Here is an 18535-nt window from a genome sequence, read left to right on the forward strand (position 1 = left end):
TCACCTGAAACTAATATTACACTGTGTGTTAAGTAACTGGAATTTAAACAAAATCTTGAAAGAGAGAAAGAGAGGAAGGGAGGAAGGAAGGAAGCAAGGGAGAAAGGGAGGGAGGGAGGGAGGGAGGGAGGGAGAAAGAAAGTTCATCAGGTTTTTTTTCCCCAGGATTCTCACCACAGTATTTAAACAACACTTAATACTAATTTTCTTATTTGCTTTCTTTTTTTTCTTCTCCATCAAACCCTCCCTTTAGAAACCAGAGGCACCATGAGAACAGAGACCTCACCAGTTGTATTCTCTACTAGATTCCCAACGTCTAGAACAGTGCTAGCAACATAGTAGGAGCTCAATAATCATGCATTATGAAAGAGAGAGGGGTGCTATCGTATCATACTACCTAAAAGAAATTTTAAGAAATCCACAAATGGATTGGTAATTTTGAATTTGTGGTGCAGCTACATGTGAATTCGAGCGCAGTTATGCTTGTGGATAGATTTTATAATTCTGTGAGGAAAATGGATCGCAGCCTTCATTATCTTCTTAAGTAATATATGACTCAATGAAGTTTAGGGACTACTGATCTTGAGTGACAAGAAACACTCTTCTACTTTGTACCCTTTTTAGTCCCTGGCACCATATCACATATGTAGTAAGCTCGATACTTATTGAAAAGTGATCTGCAGAGTTTGCCTTAAAATTACAGACAGAGAAAGAGTTCCTGTCGGAGTTCTGGCAGGAGTCTGAGCAGTCTGACAACATCCTGACAGTCCATTACAGTGACCAGATGGGACCTGCCCATCAGCACCCAGGCTGGGGAGCCAGCACATCCATGAACGGGGTGATTGTTTTACTTCTGTGGTTACTACACAGCATGTGCTCCACAGGCACTAGGAACAGATTAATCACCATGAAACTAAGCAGGGGGCTGTCTACCAAAAGTTAATTTATTGGGATGTCCACATGGTTTTCAAGTGTTTATAATTTCTTAATTTCAAGCATTAACTAGGAATAAAAAAGGTGACAATTTCCTTTTATCAATAACTTGTTTTTAAATGAGAAGTTATTTATTCTGAGATTTTCTCCACAAAGAATCGATATACAAGGTAAAGCATTCAATGGGAATGTCTTATTCAGCCATGATGTGAGTTAATAGAATTGGAGTCAGAAGGTCATGGTGACTTATAAAAGCATTTCTGCTTATACTCAACGTAAAGCAAGCAAGTACAGGATCTTCATGTATGAAAACCCTCTTGTTTTAGACTTCCTTGAGGAAAGGGAAATAACAAAGTGCTTTTCATGCTATGCAGAGAAGGGTGTTTAAATGATCCACTAAAACTTATTATATTTAAAATTACAAACTCACTTAGCTTGGTTATTTTCCTAATATAAGTGCTTAAAAATAGAGGCACAGTTTGACCAATTTCAAGTAACCTAATATTCATAATCACATACTGAGTTTTCATGCTAAATAAGGAGAAAAATAATATAAAAAAAACTGCATTATGACTGTTAGGTGGAAAGAAATAACGGTCACATTTATGAACATGGAATTACTTTATTAACAGTCTGCTAAAAAGAAAAAAAAAATGATCCTTCTAAAGTGTCCAGCTTCTAGCTTAAGTGTTTTTACCTTTATGTTTATCCAGTGTTTCCTTTAAAATAATTCTGATTATTTTGTGGTTAAGTAACCAACAGAGTAGAGTTCCGAAGCAAATGTGGGGACCTAAAATTTAGCAAGGCAAGATTAAGTTGTTAAGTTATTCCGCAAAAATATGGAGCTACCTTATGTAGGTTATATAATGTATATATTGCTTTTGCACATTGCTTTTTCAGTTTTTTTTTAATTTATTTATTTACTTTTTTGAGAGAGATAGAGAGCAAGGGGAGGGGGCGGGCAGAGAGAGACAGAGACAGAATCCCAGGCAGGCTCCATGTTGTCAACACAGAGCCCAATGTGGGGCTTGAACTCATGAATGGTGAGATAATTACCTGAGCCGAAATCAAGAGTCGGATGCTTAACCAACTTAGCCACTCAGGTGCTCCCCTTCACTTTAAAATCCTGGGGCGCCTGGGTGGCGCAGTCGGTTAAGCGTCCGACATCAGCCAGGTCACGATCTCACGGTCCGTGAGTTCGAGCCCCGCGTCAGGCTCTGGGCTGATGGCTCGGAGCCTGGAGGCTGTCTCCGATTCTGTGTCTCCCTCTACTCTCTCCCCCTCCCCCGTTCATGCTCTGTCTCTCTCTGTCCCAAAAATAAATAAAAAAAAAAAAGTTGAAAAAAAAATTTTTAATCCATAGGAAAACTCTCTTTTTTTCCCCAGAAACATAGTTAGTATTTTTTTTTGCATTAAAAACAAACATAAATTACTTTAAACAGAAAAATTTTAAGTATTATACTGCTTTTTCCTTGAAAACTGTAAGGTTAGCTAATAGATTTTTGTTGGGCTCATTAAAAGATCTTAGCTAACATAGCAATTCTTTGAACATTTTATATACAATATTTAATTTTGACACATATGAGTTTCAAGAGGAATGATTTTTTTAATTAACTAAAAAGGAAAAAGATGGTTATTATCTCAAAATGAAAGTAAACTTTTTGAAGATTACTTTCAAAGATCATTGAAAAATGAATCCATTCATATCCTATACTCTCTTTAAAATTTTTTTGTAATGCTTATTTATTTTTGAGAGAGAGACAAAAAAAGAGAGAGAGAGAGAGAGGGAGAGAACGAGCAGGGGAAGGGCAGAGATAGAGGGAGACACAAAATCTGAAGCAGGCTCCAGGCTCCCAGCTGTCAGCACAGAGCCTGACGTGGGGCTCAAACTCTCCAGCCGTGAAACGATGACCTAAGCCGAGGTTGGGCACTCAACTGACTGAGCCATCCAGGGGCCCCTCCTACGTTCTCTTTTATCTAGGTTGTCAGGTATAGCTTAGCTTTGTTGGAATCAGATTCCAACAGAAATCTATGGCAAACAAGATGTCAAACAGCAAATGTTTTGTATGAGGCTATCAACAGTCAAAAGGTAAATAACATTAACATTCTCCATTTGGTTGTCTCTATGGTTCTAGTTTGTATACTTCAGGAATTAAATAGAATGAGGATATATGATGAGGTTGTAGGTAAAACAACATCCTTCTCGGGGCTCATTTTATGGCTTTGGTAGTAAGGCAAGATGTTAAAAGAGAAGTTTTAGCTGCATAAAAATTCAAAAATGAGACGCTAGGTCAAGAAGCAAAAAGTTTCAAAGTAGGTGGCCAAGAATCCTACAGATAATTTCACCCATGTGCAGTTATAAATACTTGGAAACTAGATATTAAGTTTTTTTCTTCCTTTCTGTAGAAAAGTATATTTCGTCTGAGACAATCCTATCACGTGTCCTACAAACCCCAAGGTGAGGGGTAGGTGCCAGGAAAGGAGCTTTCCTGGAACCTCAAGAAGCACTTGCTGTTGAAATGCCATTGGTGGAACATTCTAGATTAATGTCTAAAGGTGAGCGAGAGAACGACAAGCTCCAGTGGAAACACAGGCCAGATTCAGCGGCTATTTTGGCATCAGCCTGAACTTCCAGAGTGCGTCCAGGAACGGACACATAATGGCTTTCCATAGAAAAGATGGGAGCCATACTTGCTCAAAAATGGGATGGCATGAGGTCACCTTATGTCCTGTTCAAGAGTGTTGAGTGAAAAGGCTTCAGAAGTTAACACCGGTGAAAGTGCAATCTGTCTCAGGATAAAACACGAGAACATACCAGTCAGAGAAGAAATGTCATCAAGCTCATCCCAGAGAACTGCAAGGGAAAGATCTCCAAAAAGAGGGAATCCCCCAGAACTCACTAAGTCACTTTGGAAAGAGAAATCATCTTTGAACATCTGACAAGGACAGAAAGTCGAGAAGTGAGATCCCTCTGACAAGGACAGTAGAGCAGACATTTCTCTGAAGCCCTCTCCTCCCCTCTTCTCCTGATTTGACTGAAGGGGTCACACACTGTGTTCAACAAGCTTAAGGGAGAGGAGGACTGCTAGGAAGAGACACAAAGAAGCCTCTGAACATCTCCCTGTCTGGGAGCCTTCACTCACATGGCATGTGCAAACGGGGACAGGTAGATGGAACAGAGGCTCAATTTTACATGAGGTTGAAAGTTTTATTACATTAGACGGGACATTTGAGTTGCTGGATAACAACTGTGTTACTACCAAAGAGTGACCTCGAAAACCATTGCTGCCTGCTAGAGTTACCCAACAGGTCCAGAAAAAGAAGGGGTTCCACAGAGCAGATTGAAAGGAACCGTGGGAGGTAACATAAAGTTGTTTATTATTACACTCTGCAAGTTGACATACCAGTTGCTGTTAGATTAGTAGGTAAAATAAATAGCAACTGTAGTCTCAGAATAAGTTTATTTCTCATTGGTCTACTTGTCTGCCTCTATAGCCCACTTGAAAAGAAAAAAAAAAGAGAGAGGAAAAAAAAAGGGAAACCAAGAAAGAAATCCTTGAATAATATGAATACAAAAGCAGTACTTAGTTTAATAAATCATCACTTTTGTGATCTGTTTGCTTACATCCTGGTCTGGACACTCACTCCACCCATGCATGGTCTGAACTGCTTCCAAAGTGAGTAACATTTTCAGATGGAAGGATCCCAACAATTCATTAACTCAGAAGTCCAACTAACGAACATAACCAAATGGAGTACTGGATTTTTTTTTCTGTTAACTATGACTCCACTTAAAAAAAAATGAGGGGTGCCTGGGTGGCTCAGTCGGTTGAGCGTCCGACTTCGGCTCAGGTCATGATCTTGCAGTTCGTGAGTTCAACCCCTGCATCAGGCTCTGTGCTGATAGCTCAGAGCCTGGAGCCTGCTTCCGATTCTGTGTCTCCCTCTCTCTCTGCCCCTTCCCCATTCATGCTCTGTCTCTCTCTGTCTCTCAAAAACGAATACAGTTAAAAAAATTTTTTTAAATTAAGAGAGAGAGAGAAAAAAAGAGAGCAAGAGAGACTTTCAGCTTGTATATATAACTCCTGGAGTTTATATAGAGAGGGCTCTGGATTTTATATGAATTACTGCTAGGACTACTTAAGTCTGGCTGAAGTGGAGAATGTTCATTTGTAGTCAAAGTAACAGATGCCACAGAGTTTAAAATTATTTGTTTAGAAACCACAGGTCCTTAAACCATAAGGCACAGATGTCAAAATGCATTATTATGATGCTGATGCTGATGATGAACATCATGAACAGGTTTCTAATGCTTAACTTAAAACTTAATGATAAACAGATGTAAATGTCCACAGCTGACCACCTTTCTCAAGGACTATTAAAATTACGTTTTTCATATACTTCCTCTGACTCTAGAGATGGAGTAGGATGTTAAGGGCTAGGCCAGGGAAATCTAGTCTCTCTAACTCGAACTTTAAGAAATATACAGACAGACAAGAGAACAACTCTGACCACTCAAATTCTCCAACATGTTTTTCCTCCATCCTAACTGAGCCAGGATACAATAAACTGCAAGTTCCAAATACAAATGTAAATTATTTTTAATTAGCCATTTAACAACCCCCCAGATTTTGCCCATCCATCTTGAACTAGTTCAGATACCATGCACATATGACAACAGTAGACACTCAACTGATTTTTTAATGAAAACATGAAAAATAAACACATACTGAAGTAGAACAAAAGAAAAAAAAATAATCAAAAGTCAGTCACTAAAAAGTATCCCAAGTTATACTTCTGTAAATCCATATAATTGGTTTCAACCTCAGAGACTGACAAAACCAAAACACAGGAGCATTATTTGAGGTATAATTCTGCTAGGATATATATTCAGTGATACTTAAGTGATATTTAGTTATTTGATTTAAAAATATATATGTTATCTGTACATTAAATATTTAGTGGAGGGGTGCCTGGGTGGCTCAGTCAGTTAGGCCGTCCAACTCTTAGGTTCAGCTCAGGTCACGATCTCATTATTCATGAGATCGAGTCCCACATTGGGCTCCAAGCTGATAACGCTGGGCCTGCTGGGGATTCTCTCTCCCCCTCTGCCTCTCCTCAGCTTGTGCTCTCTCTCTCTCAAAATAAATAAGTAAACTTATTTAAAAAATATTTAGTGGATAATGCTAAATACTACAACAGAGTAATTATGTAGTCTTCAATTCTTTGAGTTCAATTGTAATATAGTCTCTCCTGACAACGTCACCCCAATAATGTTTACAATATTGAAGGGAGAAAACTTACGGAGTATCAGGAACTTTGAAGAGATCTGCAGCAGAATTCATAAAGCCTACATTAAGTAGAGAGTCACAGAGAACTTTTATACAATGAGTCAAAGGAGAATGAGAAGTGCATGGTAAATAGCCCAGTCCCCATTCAAAGAGGGTATGATTTGGATGGGGGATATATTTACTTATGCCAATGCATAATGATAATTCTATAAAAGAGGACAACTGACATTGATATTAATATATATAATTGCTCTACTAAACACAAAGAATTCTTATGTCCTCTAAGGGTGAGGAAGCCTTGGGGAGTAAAAGGCAACAAAAGGGTAAAATTAGATAAGTGCCTTCAAAATTCAGAGGAGTGAGGTGAACAAGAAAGTGAATGGCAATTTCAGGAAGCTTTAGCAAAGGCACAAAACTTGAAAGTAATTTATTTTGAAAAGAACTAACAGCGCAGGTTGAGTAAATGAATGAGAGAGAGGAAGGCAGGGAAGCAGAAAATAAAATGCAAGTGAGGGAATAATGAACAGTGGATAAAAATAAGACCGGAAATCAGGTGAGTCTTAGAAATCAACAGAAATCTGGAGTTCATTCAAGTTCCCTGAAAATCAAGAACTCCAGAGTATGTAAGCAGAGAAGAAATATGGTCGGATTTTTATTTTTTTAAGAGATAATACTGACGGTCATGGTGAATGGATTAGATAGGGAGAAAATGGAGAATCCCTTTTATAAGATAAACTCACTTGAATAATGGTATTATCACTTACACTAGAGGACGATATTGAAATGGTCGCCACCTTATCAGTTTGGCTTGTCAGTTGAGGCTTTTTGCTGGGTCTGCATCACAGCACAGTTCTTTCTTTATCTAATAGTACTTCCCCACGGCCCCTCTCACATGTGTTGATCCCCAGAACACTCCCTTACAAATATCCTATAAAATAATTTCGCTCTCCCAGTTGGCTTCTGGTGGAATTCAACCTACAGCCCAACAGTAAAAATGGTTCCAGATCCACATTCTTCTCTTGGAATGGGATCTTGTTAGGCTGGTTCTGATTTTTCTATTTTGGTCTAGTGTTGGGAAAAGGAAACGTTGAACCAATGCGCATATCTATCCTGAACCTGTCCCACAGAGATCCACAGACTTTTCCCTAGCTGAAGAGAGGCCTTAGGGACCAACTGAGGAAAAGCCTACTTGAAGTGAGAGACTTCACGTCCCCACGTGTGCTGACACTTGTCATTAAGTCTATTAAATCCCTATAGAAATAGTCCTTTCCCTCAAGAAAAGATCAGAATCTTATCCCTTTCACCTAAATGTCACATCGTTTAAAAACAAAAACAAAAAACAAACAATAAGACAAACAAACAAACAAAAAACCTTGGCGTACTTAATTTTTACTTTCCAGAGGAGTAGAAATACTCTGAAATATTTAATTTTTACTTTCTTCCTCTACAGTCGTACCCATCAAACCCTATTGAACATATACCTGTATCATTCATTGTAGAAGACTCAAAATCTAGTTGGAATAGAGTAAACATAATACAAAGGATATTTTAAAATATTTATTACTGAATTTTTTTTGTAAAGGATGTTACCACAGGCCAGGGGCATATACGAAATTAAGGCGATTTTTCAATAGACATGTCCCTGTTTGTACAAGAACTTTTAAGTAAACATATATCCTAAATTTTGACACTTCAATGGAATACTTTCTACAGATTTTTTTTTTTAATTTGCCAGAGGAAAATATCCCTAACCAGTCATTCCTAACTCAATTACGTGTTGTAGATTGCTTTAGGTCTTGAGAGTACAAAGGACATCCTTCAGCCCCATGGAGTCCCAACATGTGTGGTTTCTTCCGCAGAGAAGTTTGGATTTTTGCCGAAGGGCATGGAGCCAACGCAAACCACGTAGGTCTAAACACTGCTAAAGTACTACATCTTGACACTTTAAGTTGCTACTGTAGAGTACCTTTTAGCACTGGAGTGATTTATATAAGTTTTAAATGTAGATACCTACAAAAACATAAATTCTGTCCTTTTCCTTTGTATGCATAACCTCTTTATGAATTACACATTTGATATGATAAAGGAATATCAGGCAGAAAATCTCCAGTACAGACCCTAATTTTACAATGTGTTCAAATAACCATTTATTTCAATAATAGCATGAGGGAAATCAAAGTTTCATAAATATTTATTTTATTAAATATTAGCACATTTCATGGATGGAATGCAGCCAAAGAGAGATCTGCTTAAAATAGTCACAGAAGGAAGTTATGTTATCAGAATTTATTTTAAGCGATGATGTAATGCACTCATTTCAGATAAATGAACTTTTTCTTCTAATCCCTGAAGGCAGAGAATAGCACAAGAACAAATTCCCTTGAAACTATGAATTGCCTTTTGCCATTACACTAAAGCTGGGACATATTTGGAAAAATGCTTTGTTAGCTATATAGCAGCTCTTCAAGCAAAACTGTGAAACTGACTAAGATTTTCCTTGGTGGCTTTCCTTAAAAGGAGTCATCTTCTGCTAAGATATTTACTGATTATTGAGATATTGAGATATACTGATTATTGAGATACCACCAATAGGCTCTCCTATACAAATATATATTTTTTAAATCCTAAAGAAAATATATATCCTTAAGCATAAACGGAACAGGACGACAATGGCAGAATGAAGGTAAGCTTTTCAAATTCTAGCCCATATTCACTGCTTATTTTACCTTACTGTAAACAATATTCAAACTAAGGAATAATTATATTTTTTAAATAAGATAATCTTATGAGTTTATATTATGAGTATGTCGATTATCACATCACCCACTGCTAATATTTTACCCTCATTGTTTCTTCTAGAAACATCCAACACATGCATATACATTTGCATTCAAACACTACTTCTTTATCAAGTCTGAGCATTCATAAGAAACATCTCCTTTCAGGGTTTGGGGGTGGCTCAGACAATTAAACGCCCAACTCTTGATTTTGGCTCAGGTCATGATCTCATGGTTTATGAAATGGAGCCTCATGTCAGGCCCTGTGCTGACAGCAGGGAGCCTGCTTGGGATTCTCTCTCTCTCCCTCTGTCCCTCTTCTCTCTCTGTCTGTCTCTGTCCCTCCCCAGCTCATGCTTGCATGCTCTCTCTCTCAAAATAAATAAATACATTTTTAAAAAGATCTCCTTTTGGTGGACCTCAAAAATATACAGAAGAGCTACTTAAAAATTAAATTATTAAAAGGCAAAAAACACTGTTTCTGATGCAGGCATTAATTAAGCAATATTAACACATATGGAGACAACTATTTCACCTATGTAGACTAAGCCCTTAGTGTTGATAATATTCAAATAACTGAGCAACTAATATTTAGTTTTTAAAGCATTTAAAAATCAGAGGTTTAAGTTCAAGTGGTCATTGTAGGTGACAACTGTTTGAAGCTTCAAAGTCCTACAGTGACTTGTGAACGACTCTTTTAGAATGGAAAGAATTCTCTATTAATTCAGTACTGGGGACTATTGACCTGAAATCTTGTAATGGCTCCTAGTATTTTGTTTTTCAATGCTTCTGAAAAAGAAGAAAAAGAAAAACCAATCTAACATGTCTCGTAGATGTAGAATGAATTATATATTATGTCTTCTCATCAGTCATTCAATACTTCCAGTCTTGGCATCCATCTGGGCTTGCATAGATATTTATATTTGCTAACGTACTTGCTGATCATAATTTATAAGGCCTAAAGGATGGCACTCTTTCCTTTGAGCATTGTGTTGCTAACTGAAAAGGTAAAGCACAGCAGCAGCTGCCTTTTTTTTTTCAATAACTAGCATACATTTTCTTTCAGTGGTAGATTATTCTTAATGAGGCCATAGTTGAGGTATTAATAATCCTCACCCTCTGAGGGTGCTTGGGCCATAGGAGAAACCTATTCAGTTAATAAATAAGAATGTGAAAAAAAAAAACAGTGTGGTGTTAAAATGCCACCTTAGTCACACTGTCAATTTGAAATATGGTTATTTGCTAATTGAAAGTTAACAAAAACTTAATTTTACAATAACTATGAATATAAATGTTAACCCTTGATGAATAACTCATTTGGCAGCTTTTCAGTCTAAAAAATTACATTTCTCTTGCATAATCCCTTTCATTTATATTTTCAAACGTTCTATTATTACACTTATTCACTGTTAACAGAGAACATGCCTATGTACTTAAATCCACAAAACTCCAAAACGTACATCAAAAGCCAGGTGTTCTTCTAACATGTTCTTTTTGGATATGTAAATGACCTAGTGCATTTGAAACTGAGTCACTTAAAATAAAAGAGGAGAATGGCATAGATGGAAATAAATGCATTCAGCCAATATATATATACACACACACATACACACACATATGTAAATATTTATATATACCTTTAAATATAAATAAACTGACCTTCTTAAAGTTTTTGTTTAAGTCAACCAGACTGAGCAGGAAGATGTGGTCCTTCGCTCCTACAAGCAGCCTGCCCCTCTCCTCATCCAACAGAATGGTTTGGAAATCTAGTCCTTCTGATGAACCCAAAAACGGAATGCAGCTATTTGAAAGCAGCAAGTCTATGGGAAAGTAAAAGAGGAATTGAAAGAAAGAAAACATTAATTAGTAAAATATTTACTTGCCTCAATACATACATTTCTGCACTTTGTAAATGCATACATACAGCATGCATGCTCAAATTTAGATAGAAGCAAACAAGATACGGTTTTTTAGCACATAATCATTTAGAAATCACTGTGATTTATTACATTTCATTTTACTGATACAACATTAATCTTACATATGAAAAATGCAAGATATTAAAATGAGTATTTTCAAAGCAACTGAATGCAAAATAATTCACTACTCTGTCCACCTTCTTAAGTTACAAATGAAAGCATCAGTTTGCAAACTGATTAAATAAATCAATATATGCAAAGTAAGCGTGAAACTAAGTGTATGATAAAACTTACAGCATTTCTTCGCCCCCTACTTTTGATAAACACATCACTATGTTTGGAGGATTATACGGTTCCTATTTCATGCATTCAGGGAGTAAACAAAGAAGCCAAATCCAAGAAAATGGATTCTGAGAGATATATGATCCTGAACCAGTAAAGAGATCAAAATAGTAAAGCAGGAAGGGACCTTGAAAATCAATTAATACGAATTTGTGATTTTATAAATGAAGGTATTTAACTCCAGCAAGGTGAAGCCACATGCCTCAAGTCTCAAAATCAGGTGATGGTAAGGTTGATAATACAGCCTCAGTCCCAGTCTCCATTCTCTTTGACACTTGTCTAATTTGACACATGTCCTAATTCTTTTTTTTTTTCCACTTACAACTGTGATATGGATAGACCTATTAAATTTAGGTCTGGGTTTACAGAAATACAAATGTTTCAACAGATTTTGCCTCAAATACTTATCATACCCTCTCATTTTCTATAGCCTTATAATATTAAATACCAATATAATAATAATACCACTCACCACTCATTAAAGTCCATTATATGTTGATGGACTTTGAAACTAAATCATTATTTTCAAGTAAGTCATTATTAATTGATGAGAAAAATACAAAGAGGCAATGTCTCAGAAACAGGTAACAGGATACTTCCAAAATGTATCATGGCAATGTTCAACCTCTGTAAATGGATATATGAGTCTTTTAAATTTAAAGCCTATATATTCCACACATCAACTGTGGGCTCTATTGTTACTCCATATTTTTGAGTATTCCCTTCACTCTTTTCTCTAACTTACAATGGTTACATGTTACTTCCCTTATTCATCACGATAGATTTTGGTCTTAGTTTTGACAAACCCAAAGGCTGTATGCCGAAGAAGAAGATATGAAATTATCTGAATTCTCAAGTGAGTGTGGTTTTACTAATGCTTATCAATCTTGCTTTATGTATACTGGATAGAAGTCTGGATATAGCAATCCAATACTAATTATTTCCTCTCAAGCTAAATATGACTTGAGTAGTTTTTCAGACCAGAGACCCATAGAATAATATTTTTTAGCATCTCCAAATACAGTAACCCTATTTTTGTAGGCTAATATCTGATAAACATTCCATACTAACTATAAAGTAGAACTGAGGAAAGAATAATGGAACCGAGTGGATAGATAAGACAGATACGATCTAAAGCCTTAACAAAAGAAAACATTTCACACAAACCCTTATTCACTGAGGTGATTTGGTATGTTCCATGACATTCCCACTTGTTTAACAAAGAATAAAACGGGCAAAATGGAAAAAGTATGCAAGGGTCTCCAAGAGCATATCTTGACCCAATTAATAGAGAAAAGTAGGTTATATGATATACATCTTATTATTTCAAGTGCCCATGGATAATAATCAACTATTTTGAACCATGCGTTTGCAACGTTCATTAACAAAAAGAAACATGGGTTAGCCTAATGAGCGTGAGATTTGTGTCTAGACCACTTGGGACATATCCCCGCCTCACAAATCTAGCTGTGATCTAGGAAAAAAAAACAAAACTTAAGTTCCCCGTGCCTCAGTTTCCTCCTCTATAAAATGGAGATAATAATATAAACGATTAATAAATCATGTAGGTGTGAGGACTCAAGGACTTAATGATGAGCATTAGAATGGTGCCTGTCACATAGTAAGTGCTATGTACTATCAGTTATTACAATGATGACGATGTATTTTTTAAACTCTATACAAAATGTACAAAAAGGAAGACATAATATTTCCCAACTCATATAATTCTTAGGATGAGCAAAGGAGATAACTTCTTTAAGGTTCTTAAAAGAGTACCTTGAAGATAGGAAAAGTTCAGTAAATATTAACTTACTTTGAATATGATTATTAAATTCCAGTTTGAGCCAAATAACTTCTAATAAAGAATAGTATCTCATCTTCCCTTAAACCTGACTTGTAAAGATGAGAAATTCTCTGTATTCTTTTTACAGTATTGGACTAACATTAAAAAGCTATTCAGTCCAAAAAACTTATAAGAATCTATTATATTAGGTATTGAGCATGTAGTTAAGGGTGTGGTCATGCTAAGCCCTGCATTCAAGGGGCTCACAGATGAATATATAAGTAGAAAGGTATACAGAATACAGTATAGGCAAAGTACATTCTAATACAAGTATACACAAAGGAAATCTTTCAAATAATTAATTGTGTGTCACTTTACAAAAGAAGATAACAATTGACAACAGTGTTGAGGGATGAATGGAATCTTTTCAGGAAAGATATAAAGAAAAGTTTTGAGGCAGAAGAACACGAGAATGTACAAGTGCATATATCATCATACGTCACACTCACCCAATACATTTTTAATATGTCTCCTACTCTGCAGTGTGAACTCCTTCAGCACAAAGACTATGTCTAACTTATCTTTGAATCCCCAGCACTAGCTCAGTGTCTGAGACAAATTAAGTACTTATTAAATATTTGTGGAATTGAAGTAGTTCGATAGGCTAGAACATACAGAATATATGAGGCTGGACGTAAAGGCAGCCTTGAGATAACCAGAGCCTCAAATGGCAGGCTGGGAAGTTTGATTATCATGGAGGTAACTGGAAGCCACTAAAATACGTTATGCAGAAAAGTGACAAAGACTTTAACTGAGTGTTGAAAAATAAGTCTGGCTGCAGTGTTCAGGATGGATGAGAATTGGAAATGTAGGAGAAGGGAGACTACCCAGAAGTTCCTGAAAGATGGCAAGTCCCTGAATTATGGCAGTGCCACTGAGAGGAGCAAGATGTTTAAGAATCTTGCATCTCATCTGTTGTTTCTCCTGGTACAGCAAGGAAAACAAAGTTGAGGTAGTCATTTATTTTCTTTAACCGCAACCAATTCTATTGGATTTAGTTTCAAATTTGACAAGGAAAAACAGCTGCAAAAATAGTGACTAATGTAAAGTATTATCATTTCAAAATGATTTCATGTTGCCTTGTGACAATGTTAGCATCAAAATGATTAAAGCATGCCCCACCAATCCTTTGTAGCCAAACAAAATAATTAGACTTAGGCATTACATATGAAAATTTCTCAGGCTGACGCATACATTTTGAACAGACCTTGGGACAGGGATTGGAACAGGTTCCCTCTTCCCCAAACAGCTTATCTTTCCTGCATTTCTGCCAAACCAAGCAAAGTCATTTTTGTTTCCACAGGATCATCAAGTAAAGCCTGGGGGGACGGGAGGGGGCAGGGGGACAGGGGTTGGAGGTGGTTAATTCCAAAGCCTGCGTCTTCACACCTAAAACTGATATACTCCCGGGAGAATTTTAGAGGAATCAGAGGTGGATGCCGGCTCTGCAGGCTGGAAACTCATGAAAGTTAAAGACCAATAATTTGGCAATAGATTTCCGAGCTTTATTTTTTTTCTTCTCCTGAACTGACAATTTTCAGCCATGTGATTTTTAAAAAAAAATTTTTTTAAACGTCTATTTATTTTTGAGACAGAGAAAGACAGAGCATGAATAGGGGAGGGGCAGAGAGAGAGGGAGACACAGAATCTGAAACAGGCTCCAGGCTCTGAGCTGTCAGCACAGAGCCCGACGCGGGGCTCGAACTCATAGCCCATGAGATCATGACCTGAGCCGAAGTTGGACGCTTAACCGACCAAGCCACCCAGGCGCCCCAAGCCATGTGATTTTTAAGACTGTCCACAGTTACAATCCTTTGGAACAGAAACTCTGTTCTGTCCCCATTGGGGAGGGGGGTGAGCATGTTGCGCCACACAGCCATTCAGAGGAGGCCTGCCCAATACGTACTTAGCCAGCCTCGCCTCTCCTCAGATGACAGTAGCGTTTACCTCTAGGTCCTCAATGCATTCTTTGTTCTTTCTACCTAAACTTATGGAATTCTCTATAATCACTCATTCGAACTGTTCTTTTAACAACTTGTTGGTCTATCACCTTCTTCTCAGTTTGTAGTGTCATTCAATGTCCCACGCCCTCAATTTCCCACTCCTATTCTAGCAATACACTTTTGGAAAAGTTACAGAAACTTAAACAGGAACCCATGGGGGAGGGGAAGGAAAAAAAAAAAGAGGTTAGAGTGCGAGAGAGCCAAAGCATAAGAGACTGTTGGAAACTGAGAACAAACTGGGGGTTGATGGGGGGTGGGAGGGAGGAGAGGGTGGGTGATGGGTATTGAGGAGGGCACCTTTTGAGATGAGCACTGGGTGTTGTATGGAAACCAATTTGTCAATAAATTTCATATAAAAAAAAAGAAAAGTTACAGGATGATTGTTTCTGAAATGAAATGAAGATAAGATTATTAATTTATTCCACTAGTTTGAATATGGAAATCATTCCTGTGATAGATTCTTATTTGAATGATGACACAGACAAGATGTTCATGATCCGTGATCAATAAAATGCTGCAGAGCAACAGCACGGTTCTGAGTATCAAAAACCCTATAAGTAACATGATTTTTCATGTTTGTATGTACATGTGCCTTTTTCTGAAGGGTATGTCCAGAATCTTCATCAGCATCTCCTGGTATCTCTCCAAAAGCCACAGAGAAAATGTATATTTCCAACATGTAGTTAATAACCATTTAGAATAACTTCCCATTTCTTCACTATTTAGAATAACTGCTCGGCACAAGGAAGCAAGTCACTACCTTTATAAAATCTGATGATGAAGGCAAACAATGGATTCACCTAAGACCACCAGGGGCTCTGCACATGATACAAAGGCTCTGATAACAAGTTCCACTCTCAGGATCTTACAGCCTAGTGCAGAGGAAATGCTAATCCACATCAAAAAGGAAAACATGCTTGTGACAAAAGACAGCAGGAGCGAAAGTCACAGACTGTCAAATACCTTTAATAGTAAAATGGGAAGAAATCCCATCTGCATTTCTTTTACCAAGCCAAATAATGCCACTTCAATTCTCTCACCATTATGTTGGGTAGAGATACTGCATAGTCTCTATGCTCCTTCTAAAATGCGTTCGAGTTCTACAGGATTAGAACCTTATGCCTAACTTTGTTAAAATTAAAGAGCTGTCAGGTAAACTAGGATTCACCTCTCTATTCCTGGGCATCACTCTGTTCCTTGGAACAGATCGCCTCTAACCTTTGGGAAGAGCAGGAATATAGCGTAAAGCAATTCCAACTAAAGGGAAATTCTATCAATAACCTTTGTTGGACTCACATGTGCCAATTCAGTGAGGTCCAGAATGGTTAAGGAGGTTTCACAAAACCAATTTGCTCTTAATGGTGCTGTTTGTTCAGCAACAATGAAACTCCTCACTCACAACCAGATGCCCTTCCATGTGAGGGGAAGGCTAAAGATCCCATAATCCCTGTTCTGATTTGAAATAAACATTTGTTCTTAAAAGAATTCTTTGTATCTCCCGTTTAGTGTCACTTAATACAATTGTTCATTCAGCCTGAAGAAACATTTGACCTGACGGTCTACATTCTTCCTCTTCACCTCAGAAAGGAAGGGAGTGGTTAGTCACATTGAATCTAATAAATTTAGGTTTAAGCAACACAGACTTCCTCAATGTTTGACTGTTAAATGAACAAGATCCCATATCCCTGAAATAGCATTTATTGCCAGAAATCTTGAACTGGGTGGAGTTGACCATTTCTCTCACAAGAAGACTACATAGCTAAAAAAATGGCTTCCCACATCCTTTAAAGAACACTTAACAGAAAGATTTTTTGAGAAGATAATCCAAGTTATTAAAGCTAGAATTCATGAGGTAAAAAGAAAATCACCTTTGAGGAAAGTTACTTCCCAATCTACTCCAGTCACAGGAGTAGAATGCCTCAACAGAGAAAGTTTACAACCAAAAATGGCCCCCGTTCAAAACCGAATTGGCTTTCCCTATGGTCTCAAGATATTCAGCACAAATGCTTACTGCAACCACTCCTATTTTTCCTCAAAGGAAATAACCATTATATCAGTAAGGCTGTTCTGAGGCTTCTTGAAATATGGTTGCATCTCCAGTGTGTTCTTTGCAAAGCTGTTGCAAGTAAGGAAGTAAAGGAGTTTTTATTCCTGTCTTCCCCATAAATTCAGCTTTCCTCCCTTGATCTCTGAACCCCCAGGGCTTTCATGCTGTTAGTATCTAAAGACTTCTTCTATGGAATTCCTTCTTCCCATAGTTTCCAGAAATGTTTTGGCTACCAAACCATTACCTCACCCCCCACCCCCCCCAAAAAAAAGCCTGTTCTCAGTTTGGGTCAGGAATTGAGTAAAGGCAACAAGTTATTCAGTCCAAAAAGAAAACTAGTCCCTAATACCGTGGCTCACTGAGTTCCTTGGGCTCTCTGTGAACTTGTATTTGCTTCTCTAGGTTCTGGTCCAAGGAAAGGCATGGATTCTGTTTTGGAATCAAGCTTTGGAAATTTAACTCATCTTAAACTGGCCCCACCTGACTTTCAATTGGTTTTCTGAAGCTTGAGATCATATGAAAAAATTTTGGTTACCAAGATAGCTGACTTCCACCTATCAAAAATACAAATTAGTCTCTATTTATGTACACTCAGTCTCCATAGCTAACTGCTGAAACAATATCCAGTATATAAAGAATAATATTCAAACCTAAAATCCTTACAAAAGACTACTTCAAAACTATAGGTGTGTATTATATTATCTTTATACGTTCCTAGGTGAGAAGTCCAACCCTGTTCTCTTCCCACAAATGCAAGTCCAAGTCAGGAAAAAAAAAATCAAATTTTCATTTGCTCTTCTGCAATGGAATGTTGAAGATCATTCTGCTCATTAGGTCTTAGAACATTGCCTATGTCAGTAATAAATCAGATGATACCATGTAGGGAAACATAAATTAGAAACAAATAAAGCCTACTATATCATCAGAGCTTTGTTCTTGCCAGGACAGGATGTGGAGAGGAGTGTGGCAATTTTACACTGTCACATTTCCATCTACATCCATGCTTTTAAATTACAGGTTTATTTTTATTTGGCTAGCTTTCAATAGCAGATGCTTTATATAATCCATCACATGTGAGATTCATAATTTATGATTATGAATCCTTTTAAACTCTTACTTTGAAGGAGTCCTTTTAAATGCTCGAAAGCTTTGCTATGATGATTTTTCCCACTGACCTATAAAAAAAGCCTAACGTTATAAGTACCTAGTACATTTCCAGAAAACCAGTGTCATAATAGAATAAACTTCCTCAGAAGGAAGGATTCTGATTTGACAATTATTTTCTTAATGGCCTTCAAGGTCTTGAGAGTATCTCCCCTTCCAAATTTCAAGGAATGTTTAAAATCAAGACACCATGTCACAAATTAATACGGATCTATT

The 18535-nt window shown here is 37.2% G+C and overlaps 1 protein-coding gene across 4 annotated transcripts in view; it reads right to left on the minus strand.

Annotated features, from left to right (window-relative positions):
• The window catches only part of SEMA3D (semaphorin 3D), a 200853-nt gene that overhangs the window by 98480 nt on the left and 83838 nt on the right, over positions 1–18535 (minus strand). For all 4 annotated transcript variants that reach the window (XM_043588732.1, XM_043588731.1, XM_043588734.1 and 1 more), the window contains exon 3: positions 10661–10821. In XM_043588732.1, coding sequence (XP_043444667.1) covers positions 10661–10821 — 161 coding nt within the window. The remainder of the gene's footprint in view (positions 1–10660; positions 10822–18535) is intronic.

The sequence above is a fragment of the Prionailurus bengalensis genome, chromosome A2, assembly GCF_016509475.1.
Source record: "Prionailurus bengalensis isolate Pbe53 chromosome A2, Fcat_Pben_1.1_paternal_pri, whole genome shotgun sequence".
Classification (NCBI taxonomy): domain Eukaryota; kingdom Metazoa; phylum Chordata; class Mammalia; order Carnivora; family Felidae; genus Prionailurus; species Prionailurus bengalensis.